The sequence below is a fragment of the Pseudophryne corroboree genome, chromosome 2, assembly GCF_028390025.1.
Source record: "Pseudophryne corroboree isolate aPseCor3 chromosome 2, aPseCor3.hap2, whole genome shotgun sequence".
Taxonomy (NCBI): Eukaryota; Metazoa; Chordata; class Amphibia; order Anura; family Myobatrachidae; genus Pseudophryne; species Pseudophryne corroboree.
In genome coordinates this window covers 901,900,954-901,918,294 of record NC_086445.1, presented here as the reverse complement: position 1 = coordinate 901,918,294, position 17,341 = coordinate 901,900,954, and the positions used below count along the sequence as shown (strand labels likewise).

The following is a 17,341-nucleotide window of genomic DNA, read 5'->3' as shown; positions in this document are numbered from 1 at the left end:
GACATGCCCACTATCTGGAAAGTCTTGGGGGGAGGGTGCTGCTGCCATGACCCATGGCTAAACCTTACACCTCTGGTGCTGCCCATGTGGGGCCACTAGTACACATTTTTCCAGGGCCGCTTTTTGTTCCCAATCCGCCCCTGCCTGCAGCTGTCGAAATCGATACATCATACATTCAAACATTGTCCTGACTGGCTGGTACATTACCTCTCTACAGTTTTTACTCCAAGGTTTAGTACATATCATACCTCCCAACATGACCCTCTCCAGGAGGGACAGAATGCTCTGCTCCTGGATTTCCCTCTTAATGTATGATTGCCGTCACCTGTGCTGAAACACCTTGCTTATCATTAACCTGTTCAAAACAGGTGCCGGCAATCACAAATTAAGAGAAAAGTTCAGGAGCAGAGTATTTTGTCCCTCCTGGAGAGGGTCATGTTGGGAAGTATGCAAACATCTCCCCCAATGTATTATATTAATTAAATGCCTTTAACTGCTTCACGCTCAGATGCTGGAGCAGGAGTATTCGTGTGTCAGTTGTGTCGAATGTGTGAGCGCAAAACTATAGGAGAGATTTACCCAGTAATGTAACCATGGAAACAGCTGCAGCCAATGAACGCCAGAGTTGTTGTTGTTATGGCAACACTGAGGACGCGGCGAGGAGTAGGCCGCAGATAGTTACATATTACAGACCGATGATCAGAGCCGGAGACCCGGGGAGGAGACGTGTGCTGCCGGCTATTAGACCCGTCTCTCGCTGGCTGCGCCTCCCCAGCTCTCTTTACATCCAGCGTGAGGATGCTTAAGGCAAAGGTCCTGGTTGTTGGCCCTAGTGAGGTATGGGCACCATCATTATATACTGATATCTGAGTTACCACTTCCATCCAGTCTATGGAGTGTGGAGTATTGGCCATAGGTAGATGTCACTGCGTGGCTACAGTTATGGTTTCCTTGTTTTGTTGGCAGGGTGATGCAGTGTATTGTGATGATGGGAAGCTGGTTAGTTGTTGTATATGTCTTATGTCTGTATAAAGTGTGGTATATGGGTCTGTTTACTAAGCCCTGGAGAGAGATAAAGTACCAGACAGTCCGCTCCTAACTGCCGGGTTACAGGCTGTGTTTGAAAAATGACAGGAGCTGATTGGCTGGTACTTTATCCCCGTCCACTTTATCTCTTTCCAAGGCTTAGTATGTAGACCCTAGTTTGTAGTCTCTTATGGTGGGTATGTGGTCTCGCTACAAATAGGCATTTGGGTCCCCATATAAAATTTTGGAAAAACATACATGTACTGGCCACGAGTGGAAAAACATAGATACATATACTGTATGACTAGGAAGGCGCTATCTCTCCCTTCCCGTGCTGCAGGCTCCCCAGCAGACATATTCCATACTGCTATTTACCAGTTATTTTATATAGCACACACATATTCCACAGCGCTGTACAGAGAGACTATTTTGCCCATTCACATCAGTCCCTGCCACAGTGGAGCTTACAATCTATATTCCCTACCACATGTACACACTAGGGTTAATTTTTGTTGGGAGCCAGTTAACCTACCAGTATATTTTTGGAGGGTGGGAAGAAACCAGAGCACCCGGAGGAAACCTACGCAAGCACAGGGAAAATATACAATCGCCGCACAGTTAGGGCCATGGTGGGAATCGAACCCATGATCTCAGTGCTGTGAGGCCGTAATGCTAACCATTACACCATCTATACTGCCATGGCAATTTCACCTTCAGGCACTCCATGTAGAGTGCAGTAGCATTGTAATGTACACCATGTCAGATCTTTTCTATAGCAATATGTATTTGGGAAGATGTCATCAGCACAGTGAATTATAAATCATGTTATTGTGAATTCTGACAAGGCCTTGTACTAAATAGTATTTCTCTAACGTCCTAGTGGATGCTGGGGACTCCGTAAGGACCATGGGGAATAGACGGGCTCCGCAGGAGACATGGGCACTTTAAGAAAGAATTTAGATTCTGGTGTGCACTGGCTCCTCCCTCTATGTCCCTCCTCCAGTTTGAATCTGTGCCCGGACGAGCTGGGTGCTTTTCAGTGAGTTCTGAGCTTGCTGTGAGAAAGTATTTTGTTAGTTTTTTTTTATTTTCAGGGAGCTCTGCTGGCAACAGACTCCCTGCATCGTGGGACAGAGGGGAGAGAAGCAGCCCTACTCTCTGAAGATAGGTCCTGCTTTTTAGGCTACTGGACACCATTAGCTCCAGAGGGATCGTACACAGGATCTCACCCTCGTCGTCCGATCCCAGAGCCGCGCCGCCGTCCCCCTCGCAGAGCCGGAAGACAGAAGCCGGGTGAGCATGAGAAGCAAGAAGACTTCGAAATTGGCGGCAGAAGACTCCGGTCTTCACTGAGGTAACGCACAGCACTGCAGCTGTGTGCCATTGCTCCCACACACCTCACATACTCCGGTCACTGTAAGGGTGCAGGGCGCAGGGGGGGGGGGGGGGCGCCATGGGCAGCGCCATGGGCAGCATTTGGACCTCTTTTTGGCAAAAGTGAACATATATACAGTTGGGCACTGTATATATGTATGAGCCCCCGCCAAGAAAATGTATATTTAAGCGGGACAGAAGCCCGCCGTCGAGGGGGCGGGGCTTCTTCCTCAGCACTCACCAGCGCCATGTTTTTCTCCACAGCACCGCTGAGAGGAAGCTCCCCAGCCTCTCCCCTGCAGATACACGGTAGAAGAGGGTAAAAAGAGAGGCGGGGCACATAATTCGGAGCAAAAATCAATATAAACAGCAGCTACTGGGTTAACATTAAGTTACTGTGTTATTCCTGGGTTGATAGCGCTGGGGTGTGTGCTGGCATACTCTCTCTCTGTCTCTCCAAAGGGCCTTGTGGGGGAATTGTCTTCAGATGAGCATTCCCTGAATGTGTGGTGTGTCGGTACGTGTGTGTGTCGACACGTCTAAGGTAAAAGGCTCCCCTAAGGAGGAGATGAGGCAAATGTGTGTGTAAGGGGTGTCTCCGTCAACAACGCCGACACCTATTTGGATATGTGTAATTAAGTGCTAAGGTGAATTTATTGCACAAAAGATTAGGGAACAGACAGGGAATCTACCCATGTCTGTCCCTATGTCGCAGAGACCTTCAGAGTCTCTCAATGCTCACTATCCAAAATAATAGACACTGATATCGACACGGAGTCTGACTCCAGTGTTGACTACGATAATGCAAAGTTACAGCCAAAATGGCAGGAAAGTATTCAATATATGATTATTGTAATAAAAAATGTTTTGCATATCACTGATGACTCATCTGTCCCTAACGCAAGGGTACACATGTTTAAGGGGAAGAAAGCTGAGGTAAATTTCCCTCCTCTCATGATGAAAAAGAGCGGGAATCTCCAGACAAGAGACTGCAGTTTCCCACAAAGAATTCTCAGGGAGTATCCTTTCCCTACTAGGGCCAGGATACGGGTGGTAGTCATGTGACCGCCGGTCGGCTGACCGACAGTCACATGACCTCCTCCGTGAGCCCGACGGCTCACTATCCCGATGGTCGGCATGCCGACCAACAGGGACTATTTCCACTCGTGGGTGTCCACGACACCCATAGAGCGGGAATAGAACCCGTGGCGACCGCAGGTCGCCACCGAGCCCGCAGCGTGGCGAGCCCGCAAGGGGCTTGCTGCACTCGCCCCTCCCCGCCGGGATCCCGGCGTCGGTATGCTGCCGGGATCCCGGCGTCGGTAAGGTGACCGGCGGTCAGGAGACCGCCGGTCACCCGTACTACACCCCCAGGATACGATGGGAATCTTCCCCTAGGGTGTCAAGTTTGCCCAAAAGGTAGCGCTGACTTAACAGCTATCCTCAGGGATCCTGCAGATAGCGTGCACATTCTGGTACACTACTCAGACCGGCGATTGTGTCGGCATGGGTTTATAGCGCTGTAGCAGCATGGACAGGTACCTTATCAGCAGGGATTGAGACCCTAGTATGTATGTGTGTGTATATATATATATATATTTCTCTGACGTCCTAGTGGATGCTGGGGACTCCGTCAGGACCATGGGGAATAGCGGCTCCGCAGGAGACAGGGCACAAAATTTAAAAGTTTGACCACTAGGTGGTGTGTACTGGCTCCTCCCCCTATGACCCTCCTCCAAGCCTCAGTTAGGTTTTTGTGCCCGTCCGAGCAGGGTGCAATCTAGGTGGCTCTCATAAAGAGCTGCTTAGAGTAAAAGTTTTGATAGTTTTATTATTTTCAGTGAGTCCTGCTGGCAACAGGCTCACTGCAACGAGGGACCTAGGGGAGAAGAAGTGAACTCACCTGCGTGCAGGATGGATTTGCTTCTTAGGCTACTGGACACTAGCTCCAGAGGGACGATCACAGGTACAGCCTGGATGGGTCACCGGAGCCGCGCCGCCGACCCCCTTGCAGATGCCGAAGTAAGAAGAGGTCCAGAAACCGGCGGCTGAAGGCTTTTCAGTCTTCATGAGGTAGCGCACAGCACTGCAGCTGTGCGCCATTGCGCTCAGGCACACTTCACACCGGCGGTCACTGAGGGTGCAGGGCGCTGGGGGGGGCGCCCTGGGCAGCAATGTTAATACCTTTCTGGCTAAAAAGAATACATCACATATAGTCCATGAGGCTATATGGATGTATTTCACCCCTGCCAGGTCTCAGAAAAACCGGGAGAAGAGCCCGCCGGAATAGGGGGCGGGGCCTATCTCCTCAGCACACAGCGCCATTTTCCTACACAGCTCCGCTGCTAGGAAGGCTCCCAGGCTCTCCCCTGCACTGCACTACAGAAACAGGGTAAAAAAACAGAGAGGGGGGGCATTTTTTGGCGATATTATATATATTTAAGCAGCTATAAGGAAACAACACTTATATAAGGTTGTTCCTATATAATTATAGCGCTTTGGTGTGTGCTGGCAAACTCTCCCTCTGTCTCCCCAAAGGGCTAGTGGGGTCCTGTCTTCTATCGGAGCATTCCCTGTGTGTCTGCTGTGTGTCGGTACGTGTGTGTCGACATGTATGAGGACGATGTTGGTGTGGAGGCGGAGCAATTGCCGGTAATGGTGATGTCACCCCCTAGGGAGTCGACACCGGAATGGATGGCTTTGTTTATGGAATTACGTGATAATGTCAGCACGCTGCAAAAGTCGATTGACGACATGAGACGACCGGCAAACCAGTTAGTACCTGTACAGGCGTCTCAAACACCGTCAGGGGCTGTAAAACGCCCTTTGCCTCAGTCGGTCGACACAGACCCAGACACGGACACCGAATCTAGTGTCGACGGTGAAGAAACGAACGTATTTTCCAGTAGGGCCACACGTTATATGATCACGGCAATGAAGGAGGCTTTGCATATCTCTGATACTGCAAGTACCACAAAAAGGGGTATTATGTGGGGTCTGAAAAAACTACCTGTAGTTTTTCCTGAATCAGAGGAATTGAATGACGTGTGTGATGAAGCGTGGGTTACCCCTGATAAAAAACTGCTAATTTCAAAGAAGTTATTGGCGTTATACCCTTTCCCGCCAGAGGTTAGGGCGCGCTGGGAAACACCCCCTAGGGTGGACAAGGCGCTCACACGTTTATCCAAACAAGTGGCGTTACCGTCTCCTGATACAGCCGCCCTCAAGGATCCAGCTGATAGGAGGCTGGAAAATACTCTAAAAAGTATATACACACATACTGGTGTTATACTGCGACCTGCAATCGCCTCAGCCTGGATGTGCAGTGCTGGGGTGGCTTGGTCGGATTCCCTGACTGAAAATATTGATACCCTGGATAGGGACAGTATTTTATTGACTATAGAGCAATTAAAGGATGCATTCCTTTATATGCGGGATGCACAGAGGGATATCTGCACTCTGGCATCAAGAGTAAGTGCGATGTCCATATCTGCCAGAAGAAGTCTATGGACACGACAGTGGTCAGGCGATGCGGATTCCAAACGGCATATGGAAGTATTGCCGTATAAAGGGGAGGAATTATTTGGGGTCGGTCTATCGGATTTGGTAGCCACGGCAACAGCCGGGAAGTCCACCTTTTTACCTCAAGTCCCCTCCCAGCAGAAAAAGACGCAGTCTTTTCAGCCGCAGTCCTTTCGTTCCTATAAGAACAAGCGAGCAAAAGGACATTCATATTTGCCCCGAGGCAAAGGAAAGGGTAAGAGACTGCAGCAAGCAGCCCCTTCCCAGGAGCAGAAGTCCTCCCCGGCTTCTGCAAAGGCCTCAGCATGACGCTGGGACCTTACAAGCGGACTCAGGGGCGGTGGGGGGTTGCCTCAAGAATTTCAGCGCACAGTGGGCTCACTCGCAGGTGGACCCCTGGATCCTGCAGGTAGTATCTCAGGGTTACAGGTTGGAATTCGAGAAGTCTCCCCCTCGCCGGTTCCTAAAATCTGCTTTGCCAACGTCTCCCTCAGACAGGGCGACGGTATTGGAAGCCATTCACAAGCTGTATTCTCAGCAGGTGATAATCAAGGTACCCCTTCTACAACAGGGAAAGGGGTATTACTCCACGCTATTTGTGGTACCGAAGCCGGACGGCTCGGTAAGACCTATTCTAAATCTGAAATCTCTGAACCTGTACATACAAAAATTCAAGTTCAAGATGGAGTCACTCAGAGCAGTGATAGCGAATCTGGAAGAAGGGGATTTTATGGTGTCCTTGGACATCAAGGATGCTTACCTTCATGTCCCAATTTGCCCTTCACACCAAGGGTACCTCAGGTTCGTGGTACAAAACTGTCATTATCAGTTTCAGACGCTGCCGTTTGGATTGTCCATGGCACCCAGGGTCTTTACCAAGGTAATGGCCGAAATGATGATCCTTCTTCGAAGAGAAGGCGTATTAATTATCCCTTACTTGGACGATCTCCTGATAAGGGCAAGATCCAGAGAACAGCTGGAGGTCGGAGTAGCACTAACTCAAGTAGTGCTCCAACAGCACGGGTGGATTCTGAATTTTGCAAAATCCCAACTGATCCCGACGACACGTCTGCTGTTCCTAGGGATGATTCTGGACACGGTTCAGAAAAAGGTATTTCTTCCGGAGGAGAAAGCCAGGGAGTTATCTGAACTCGTCAGGAACCTCCTAAAACCAGGGACAGTGTCTGTGCATCAATGCACAAGAGTCCTGGGAAAAATGGTGGCTTCTTACGAAGCGATTCCATTCGGCAGATTCCATGCACAAATTTTTCAGTGGGATCTGCTAGACAAATGGTCCGGATCGCATCTGCAGATGCATCAGCGGATAAAATTGTCGACAAGGACAAGGGTCTCTCTGCTATGGTGGTTGCAGAGTGCTCATCTGTTAGAGGGCCGCAGATTCGGCATACAGAACTGGGTCCTAGTGACCACGGATGCCAGCCTGAGAGGCTGGGGAGCGGTCACACAAGGAAGAAACTTCCAGGGCGTGTGGTCAAGCCTGAAAACGTCTCTTCACATAAATATACTGGAACTAAGAGCAATCTACAATGCTCTAAGCCTGGCAAAACCTCTGCTTCAGGGTCAGCCGGTGTTGATCCAGTCGGACAACATCACGGCAGTCGCCCACGTAAACAGACAGGGCGGCACAAGAAGCAGGAGGGCAATGGCAGAAGCTGCAAGGATTCTTCGCTGGGCGGAAAATCATGTGATAGCATTGTCAGCAGTGTTCATCCCGGGAGTGGACAACTGGGAAGCAGACTTCCTCAGCAGACACGATCTTCACCCGGGAGAGTGGGGACTTCATCCAGAAGTCTTCCACATGATTGTAGTCCATTGGGAAAGACCAATGGTGGACATGATGGCGTCCCGCCTCAACAAAAAACTGGACAGGTATTGCGCCAGGTCAAGAGACCCTCAGGCAATAGCTGTGGACGCTCTGGTAACACCATGGGTGTACCAGTCAGTGTATGTGTTCCCTCCTCTGCCTCTCATACCCAAGGTACTGAGAATTATACGGCAAAGGGGAGTAAGAACGATACTAGTGGCTCCGGACTGGCCAAGAAGGACTTGGTACCCGGAACTTCAGGAGATGCTCACGGAAGATCCGTGGCCTCTACCTCTAAGAAGGGATCTGCTTCAGCAGGGACCGTGTCTATTCCAAGACTTACCGCGGCTGCGTTTGACGGCATGGCGGTTGAACGCCGGATCCTAAGGGAAAAAGGCATTCCGGAAGAGGTCATCCCTACCCTGGTCAAAGCCAGGAAGGAGGTGACTGCACAACATTATCACCGCATTTGGAGAAAATATGTTGCATGGTGTGAGGCCAGGAAGGCCCCGACAGAGGAATTTCAACTGGGTCGATTCCTACATTTCCTGCAAACAGGATTATCTATGGGCCTCAAATTAGGGTCCATTAAGGTTCAAATTTCGGCCCTGTCGATTTTCTTCCAGAAAGAATTGGCTTCAGTTCCTGAAGTCCAGACTTTTGTAAAAGGAGTACTACATATACAGCCCCCGGTTGTGCCCCCAGTGGCACCGTGGGATCTCAATGTAGTTTTGGATTTTCTCAAATCCCATTGGTTTGAGCCACTCAAATCGGTAGATTTGAAATATCTTACATGGAAAGTAACCATGCTACTGGCCCTGGCTTCAGCCAGGAGAGTGTCGGAATTGGCGGCTTTATCGTATAAAAGCCCATATCTGATTTTCCATTCGAAGCAGACGATTGCTCGTTGGATTTGTAGCACAATTCAACTGGCACATTCTGTGGCAGGCCTGCCACAGCCTAAATCTGTCAATGCCCACTCCACAAGGAAGGTGGGCTCATCTTGGGCGGCTGCCCGAGGGGTCTCGGCATTACAACTCTGCCGAGCAGCTACGTGGTCAGGGGAGAACACGTTTGTAAAATTCTACAAATTTGATACCCTGGCTAAGGAGGACCTGGAGTTCTCTCATTCGGTGCTGCAGAGTCATCCGCACTCTCCCGCCCGTTTGGGAGCTTTGGTATAATCCCCATGGTCCTGATGGAGTCCCCAGCATCCACTAGGACGTCAGAGAAAATAAGAATTTACTCACCGGTAATTCTATTTCTCGTAGTCCGTAGTGGATGCTGGGCGCCCATCCCAAGTGCGGATTGTCTGCAATACTTGTACATAGTTATTGTTACAAAAAAATCGGGTTGTTGTGAGCCATCTTTTCAGAGGCTCGTACGTTATCATACTGTTAACTGGGTTCAGATCACAAGTTGTACGGTGTGATTGGTGTGGCTGGTATGAGTCTTACCCGGGATTCAAAATCCTTCCTTATTGTGTACGCTCGTCCGGGCACAGTATCCTAACTGAGGCTTGGAGGAGGGTCATAGGGGGAGGAGCCAGTACACACCACCTAGTGGTCAAACTTTTAAATTTTGTGCCCTGTCTCCTGCGGAGCCGCTATTCCCCATGGTCCTGACGGAGTCCCCAGCATCCACTACGGACTACGAGAAATAGAATTACCGGTGAGTAAATTCTTATTATATATTAATTAAAGATGCTGTCTTAGAGATATATATATATAGATATAGATATAGATATATATAGATATAGATATAGATATATATAGATATATATATATATATATATATATATATATATATATAAAAACATGCCCAAAGAGACATTAGTCTACTGGGTTCTAGAGTCAACGCTATGTCGATTTCTGCTTGACGTGTCCTGTAGAATATGCAATGGACAGGTGATGCCGACTTAAGAGGCATATGGAAGGCTGAGGATTGTGTGGAGAAGGGATCTCGGACCTGGTCTCCACAGCTATAGCTGGTAATTCTGATCTTTTGCCTTATATTCCTGCACAGCCTAGGAAAGCACGACATTATCAAATGCAGCCTTTCGATCACAAAGAAACAAAGAAAGTCCGAGGTGCGTCCTTTCTTGCCAGAGGCAGGGGCAGAGGAAAGAAGCTGCACAACACAGCTAGTTCCCAGGAACAGAAGTCCTCCCCGGCCTCTACAAAATCCACCGCATGTCGCTGGGGCTCCACAGGCGGAGCTAGGCCCGGTGGGGGCACTTCTTCGAAATTTCAGCCACAAGTGGGTTCACTCCCTGTTGAATCCCTAGGCAATAGATATTGTGTCTCAGGGATACAAGCTGGACTTCGAGGAGATGCCCCCTCACCGACGGCCCTGCCGGCTTCCCCCCACGAGAGGGAAATAGTGTTAATTGCAATTCACAAATTGTATCTTCAACAGGTGGTGGTCAAGGTTCCCCTCCTTCAACAAGGAAGGGGTTATTATTCGACCATGTTTGTAGTACCGAAACCGGACGGTTCGGTCAGACCCATATTGAATTTAAAATCCCTGAACATGTACCTGAAAAGGTTCCGGTTCAAGATGGAATCGCTGAGAGCGGTCATCGCAAGCCTGGAAGGGGGGGTTTTATGGTGTCTCTGGACATAAAGGATGCATACCTTCATGTCCCCATTTATCCACCTCATCAGGCGTACCTCAGATTTGTGGTACAGGATTGTCATTACCAATGTCAGAAGTTGCCGTTTGGTCTCTCCACGGCTCTGAGAATATTTACCAAGGTAATGGCGGAAATGATGGTACTCCTGCGGAAGCCTGGGGTCACAATTATCCCATACTGGGACGATCTCCTCATAAAAGCGAGGTCAAGAGAGCAGTTGCTGATCAGCGTAGCACGTTCTCTGGAAGTGTTACGGCAACACGGCTGGATTCTAAATATTCCAAAGTTGCAGTTGATTCCTACGACTCGTCTGCCTTTCCTGGGCATGATTCTGGACACAGACCAGAAAAGGGTTTATCTCCCGATAGAGAAAGCTCAGGAACTCATGACACATCTTCAGAGGCATCGGTTAATCACCCTATCCCCCAGGGCCAGGGTGTCTCTCCTCTGGTGGCTGCAGAGTGCTCACCTTCTCGAGGGCCGCAGATTCGGCATTCAGGACTGGGTCTTGGTGACCACGGATGCAAGCCTCCGAGGGTGGGGGGCAGTCACACAGGGAAGAAATTTCCAAGGTCTGTGGTCAAGTCAGGAGACTTGCCTTCACATCAACATCCTGGAACTAAGGGCCATATACAACGCCCTACGTCAAGCGGAGACCCTGCTTCGCGACCAACCGGTTCTGATTCAGTCAGACAACATCACTGCTGTGGCTCATGTAAACCGACAAGGCGGCACAAGGAGCAGGGTGGCGATGGCGGAAGCCACCAGAATTCTTTGCTGGGCGGAGAATCACGTAAGCACACTGTCAGCAGTGTTCATCCCGGGAGTGGACAACTGGGAAGCAGACTTCCTCAGCAGGCACGACCTCCACCCGGGAGAGTGGGGACTTCATCAAGAAGTCTTCACGCAGATTGCAAGTCGGTGGGAACTGCCACAGGTGGACATGATGGCATCCCGCCTCAACAAAAAGCTACAGAGGTATTGCGCCAGGTCAAGAGACCCACAGGTGATAGCTGTGGGCGCACTGGTGGCACCGTGGGTGTTCCAGGCGGTCTATGTATTTCCTCCTCTTCCTCTCATACCCAAGGTGCTGAGAATCATATGAAGAAGAGGAGTGAGAACAATACTCATTGTTCCGGATTGGCCAAGAAGGACTTGGTATCCAGATCTGCAAGAAATGCTCACAGAGGACCCGTGGCCTCTGCCTCTAAGACAGGACTTGTTGCAACAGGGGCCCTGTCTGTTCCAAGACTTACCGCGGCTGCGTTTGGCGGCATGGCGGTTGAACGCCGGACCCTAGCAGAGAAAGGCATTCCGGATGAGGTTATTCCTACGCTGATAATGGCTAGGAAGGACATGACAGCTCAACATTATCACCGTATATGGCGAAAATATGTTGCTTGGTGTGAGGCCAGGAATGCCCCTACGGAGGAATTCCAGCTGGGCCGTTTCCTTCACTTCCTACAGTCAGGAGTGACTTTGGGCCTAAAATTGGGTTCCATTAAGGTCCAGATTTCGGCCCTATCCATTTTCTTTCAAAAAGAGCTGGCTTCTCTACTTGAAGTTCAGACGTTTGTAAAGGGAGTGCTGCATATTCAGCCCCCTTTTGTGCCTCCAGTGGCACCTTGGGATCTTAACGTGGTTTTGAGTTTCCTGAAATCCCACTGTTTGAACCACTCAAAACGGTGGAATTGAAATATCTCACGTGGAAGGTGGTCATACTACTAGCCTTGGCTTCGGCTAGGCGTGTGTCAGAATTGGCGGCTTTGTCACATAAAAGCCCCTATCTGGTTTTCCATGTGGATAGAGCAGAATTGAGGACCCGTCCACAATTCCTGCCGAAAGTAGTTTCATCTTTTCATATAAACCAACCTATTGTGGTGCCTGTGGCTACTACTGACTTGGAGGATTCCGAGTTGCTTGATGTGGTCAGGGCTTTGAAGGTTTATGTAGCCAGAACGGCTAGGGTCAGGAAAACAGAGTCTTTGTTTATCCTGTATGCTTCCAACAAGCTTGGTGCTCCTGCTTCAAAGCAAACTATTGCTCGCTGGATCTGTAACACGATTCAGCAGGCTCATTCTGCGGCTGGATTGCCGCTGCCAAAATCAGTTAAGGCCCATTCCACTAGGAAGGTGGGCTCTTCTTGGGCGGCTGCCCGAGGGGTCTCGGCATTACAGCTGTGCCGAGCGGCTACTTGGTCAGGTTCAAACACTTTTGCAAAGTTCTATAAGTTTGATACCCTGGCTGAGGAGGACCTTGTGTTTGCTCAATCGGTGCTGCAGAGTCATCCGCACTCTCCCGCCCGTTTGGGAGCTTTGGTATAATCCCCATGGTCCTTACGGAGTCCCCAGCATCCACTAGGACGTTAGAGAAAATAAGATTTTACTTACCGGTAAATCTATTTCTCGTAGTCCGTAGTGGATGCTGGGCGCCCGTCCCAAGTGCGGACTTCTTCTGCAATGCTTGTATATAGTTATTGCTTAAATAAGGGTTATGTTATAGTTGCATCAGGGTTGAACTGATGCTCTGTTGTTGTTCATACTGTTAACTGGGTAAGTTTATCACAAGTTATACGGTGTGGATGGTGTGGCTGGTATGTATTTTGCCCTGGATTACCAAAATCCTTTCCTTGTACTGTCAGCTCTTCCGGGCACAGTTTCTCTAACTGAGGTCTGGAGGAGGGACATAGAGGGAGGAGCCAGAGCACACCAGAATCTAAATTCTTTCTTAAAGTGCCCATGTCTCCTGCGGAGCCCGTCTATTCCCCATGGTCCTTACGGAGTCCCCAGCATCCACTACGGACTACGAGAAATAGGTTTACCGGTAAGTAAAATCTTATTTTATGTAGGGTACAACCATGCAGAAACTTAATTTTCCACACGGTTTAAGAACCAGGGCAATAAAAAAAAATAAAAAATAAAAAATGGCCAAAACATACATAAGGCAAACTAACACTGCTTAACTGTCATTATTATCAATGGGAATGGGTTCTGGCCAAATGTACCACTGTACAAAGCTCCCAACAGCTTATCTTTTTGGAGCTTGGCCCCATTAGGTAACGCCATCTTCTGAACTCTATAAGGGGATTATCCCCAATAATTTCCATTAGTCCCCTTGCTCCTTTCTGGTCACTTATCACAACATAGGGGGAAATTCAGATCTGATCGCTGCTGTGCGTATTCGCACTGCGCCGGCGTGTCGCATGGCTGCAACAGGGATCGCTTGTCAGCGACGTGTTTGTGCGAATGATCCATTCGCACGGGCGTTCGCAAGGAGAATGACAGAGGGCGTTTGTGGGTGTCAACTGACCGTTTTCAGGGAGTGTCTGGACAAACGCAGATGGGACCAAGCGTTTGAAGGGAGGGTGTCTGACGTCAAATCCGGTCCTGGGCAGGCTGATGTGATCGCAGCGGCTGAGTAGGTCCTGGGCTGTGCAGAGACTGCACAAAATGAGTTCTGCTACACATGCGATCGCACACTTGCACAGCGAAAATACACTCCCCTGTAGGCGGCGACTATCTGAACGCAGGACAGCAAAAATCGCTGACTAGTGATCAGATCGGAATTACCCCATAGATGAAACCATAACAATAAACACATAACCTCATACATACCCCTCCATAGTTAAATAAAACATTCATACAACGTTGTTGGCAGTAAAGATCACAGCTGTATTCATTGAATAATAATGAATCAAACTACAGGGTGGCAATGAAAGCATGAACTGCAGTCCAAGACAACCTAAATACACAGTGGCAAAACGTACAGTGGCAGATGCATCCTGCACCATGGAGAAACCACCCCTCTTTACTGCCAGACTGGATGCTACTCAAGGACAGGCCCAGGTCTTCTCTTAAGAGCAGGACAGGACACCTCGCCTCCCTTTTAACCACTTAACTGGCATGGTCAGATTTCATGCAACTGCGCCGTCCCACCCTGTGCCCCCGTTTTTGTCGAGGAGATCCGTTCTGCAGATGTGCATAATATAATGTTTAAATATTAAAAAAAAAAAATTTTCAACTTTATTAAATAAAATAAATTTTAAAAACAATGTTGTTAACGCTTTTGAAGGGATAAATCGTCAGTTAAGTGGTTTTAAAGGGGAGGTGCCCCTCAATCACATCTTAAATCAGCAATAACCACTAGAGAGTTAGCATGACTTTCAACCTAGCTGTACCTCATCTGTAATAAACAAGGTTAGTGGAATACACACGACTGTATATTGGTAAAACAAAAAGTAAACCGGAAGAACAAACAACTTACATGGTGGGTGAGTGGGAAGTGTAACTACAAAACAAGGGCCCTCATTCCGAGTTGTTCGCTCGCTAGCTGCTTTTAGCAGCATTGCACACACTAAGCCGCCGCCCTCTGGGAGTGTATCTTAGCATAGCAGAATTGCGAACGAAAGATTCGCAAAATTGCGAATAGAAATTTATTAGCAGTTTCCGAGTAGCTCGACACTTACTCTGCCACTGCGATCAGTTCAGTCAGTTTCGTTCCTGGTTTGACGTCACAAACACACCCAGCGTTCGCCCAGGCACTCCCCCGTTTCTCCAGCCACTCCCGCGTTTTTCCCAGAAACGGCAGCGTTTTTTCACACACACCCATAAAATGGCCAGTTTCCGCCCAGAAACACCCACTTCCTGTCAATCACACTCCGATCACCAGAACGAAGAAAATTCCTCATAATGCCGTGAGTAAAATACCTAACTTTTGAGTAAAATAACTAAGCGCATGCGCACTGCAAACATTGCGCATGCTCAGTAAGCGAATAATCGCAATATAGCGAAATTCGGCAACGAGCGAACAACTCGGAATGAGGGCCAAGAACAGAGGTTGAGCCATTGCTTAACCTAAACCTAGCCTTACTCGCCTAGTGTAAATAGGCTAGCAGAACAGCTAAGGACCCAACTTGCAAGCTTTTTTTAAATTTATTTTTAAAGGTCCCATCCTGTAGAGTCCCAGAGGCAGCAACCATATCCAGGTGGTGTGTTGGTGGGGGTGTTGTGGCCTATGCCATTTTACAGCGGGTGTTGAGACCACAATGATGAGATACAATGTGAATCATGTCCTCGAATCCCTGGGACACCCACTTCAATCAAGAAGGTGGCAGCATGCTGGAGACTGGCCACATTTTTGGAACTCCAGGGGGTATATTTACTAAAATTCGTATTTTTCTGAATTAGGTTAAAGTTCAAACACGAATGACATCGAATGTGTGAATTTGCAACTTTTTGAATTTTGTACGCCTCATTAACTATGCTGTCGTATTCTGCATTTTTTAGTTTTTTTCCGATGTCGATGTCATTCGTATTTTCGGCCAGTGTTTTACGGGAGTGAATAGTAAAACACTGCCGAAATTAACACAATAAATCTCGGCCGGATCTGTGAGATCCGTGCAGGGCTTCATTGTGCACCTTTAAAAAAAAAAAAAAAAATGTAAGTATTAAAAATCATGAAAAAATTTGCGTGGGGTCCCCCCTCCTAAGCATAACCAGCCTCGGGCTCTTTGAGCCGGTCCTGGTTGTAAAAGTATGGGGAAAAAATTTACAGGGGTTCCCCCATATTTTAACAACCAGCACCGGGCTCTGCACATGGTCCTGGTGCAAAAAATATGGGGGACAAAATAAAGCGTCGGGGTCCCCCGTATTTTTGAACCAGCACCGGGCTCCACTAGTCAGAGATAATGCCACAGCCGGGGGACACTTTTATCTTGGTCCCTGCGGCCCTGGCATTAAATCACTAACTAGTCACCCCTGGCCGGGGTACCTTGGAGGAGTGGAACCCCTTAAATGAAGGGGTCCCCCCCCTCCAGCCACCCAAGGGCCAGGGGTGAAGCCCGAGGCTGTCCTCCCCCATCCAAGGGCGGCGGATGGGGGGCTGATAGCATTAGTGTAAAAAAAAGAATATTGTTTTTTGTAGCAGTACTACAAGTCCCAGCAAGCCTCCCCCGCAAGCTGGTACTTGGAGAACCACAAGTACCAGCATGTGGGGGGGGGGGGAACGGGCCCGCTGGTACCTGTAGTTCTACTACAAAAAAAATACCCCCAAAAAAACAGAACACACACACCGTGACTGTAAAACTTTATTACATACATGCACACCTACATACACACATACTTACCTATGTTCACACGAGGCTCGGTCCACTTCTCCACGTAGAATCCACGGGGTACCTGTAAATAAAATTATACTCACGCAATCCAGTGTAGCTCCGTCCTCTTTGTAATCCACGTACTTGGCAAAAAACAAACCAAAAAACCCGAACCACGCACTGAAAGGGGTCCCATGTTTACACATGGGACCCCTTTCCCCGACTGCCGGGACCCCCGTGACTCCTGTCAAAGAGGGTCCCTTCAGCCAATCAGGGAGCACCACGTCATGGCACTCTCCTGATTGGCTGTGCGCTCCTGAGCTGTCAGTCAGGCTGCGCACTGAAGATACAATGTAGTGCATAGGCGCTCCATTGTATCCAATGGTGGGAACTTTGCGGTCAGCGGCTGACCGCGAGTAACCTCAACCGCTGACCAAGATAAAAGTGTCCCCCGGCTGTGGCATTATCTCTCTGACTAGTGGAGCCCGGTGCTGGTTAAAAAAATACGGGGGACCCCTACGCTTTTTGTCCCCCGTATTTTTTGGACCAGGCGCAGAGCCCGGTGCTGGTTGTTAAAATATGGGGGAACCCCTGTCAATTTCCCCCCCATATTTTTACAACCAGGACCGGCTCAAAGAGCCCGAGGCTGGTTATACATAGTAGGGGGGACCCCACGCAATTTTTTTTTCTTCTGATTTTTTTACCCTTTCACACCCCTTCCCACTGATAAACATGCATGGATCTCACAGATCCGTGCATGCCGATCAGAACACGTAAAAAAAAAAAAAGCAGGTCTATTTTAAAACTGCTTCTTTTTTTTTTTACGATTTGTATTTTTTCTCGGCAGTGTTTGGCTATTGCTGGC

General features: G+C 48.9%; 1 protein-coding gene across 3 annotated transcripts in view; it reads left to right on the top strand.

Annotated features, from left to right (window-relative positions):
- The first annotated feature begins 620 nt into the window (after nucleotides 1-620).
- Nucleotides 621-17,341, top strand: part of IFT22 (intraflagellar transport 22) — a 56,054-nt gene continuing 39,333 nt past the window's right edge. For all 3 annotated transcript variants that reach the window (XM_063956051.1, XM_063956050.1, XM_063956049.1), the window contains exon 1: nucleotides 621-837. Coding sequence is in view for 2 of the 3 variants with exons in the window: in XM_063956050.1 (XP_063812120.1) it covers nucleotides 799-837 (39 nt within the window). In the remaining variant the exon portion in view is untranslated. The remainder of the gene's footprint in view (nucleotides 838-17,341) is intronic.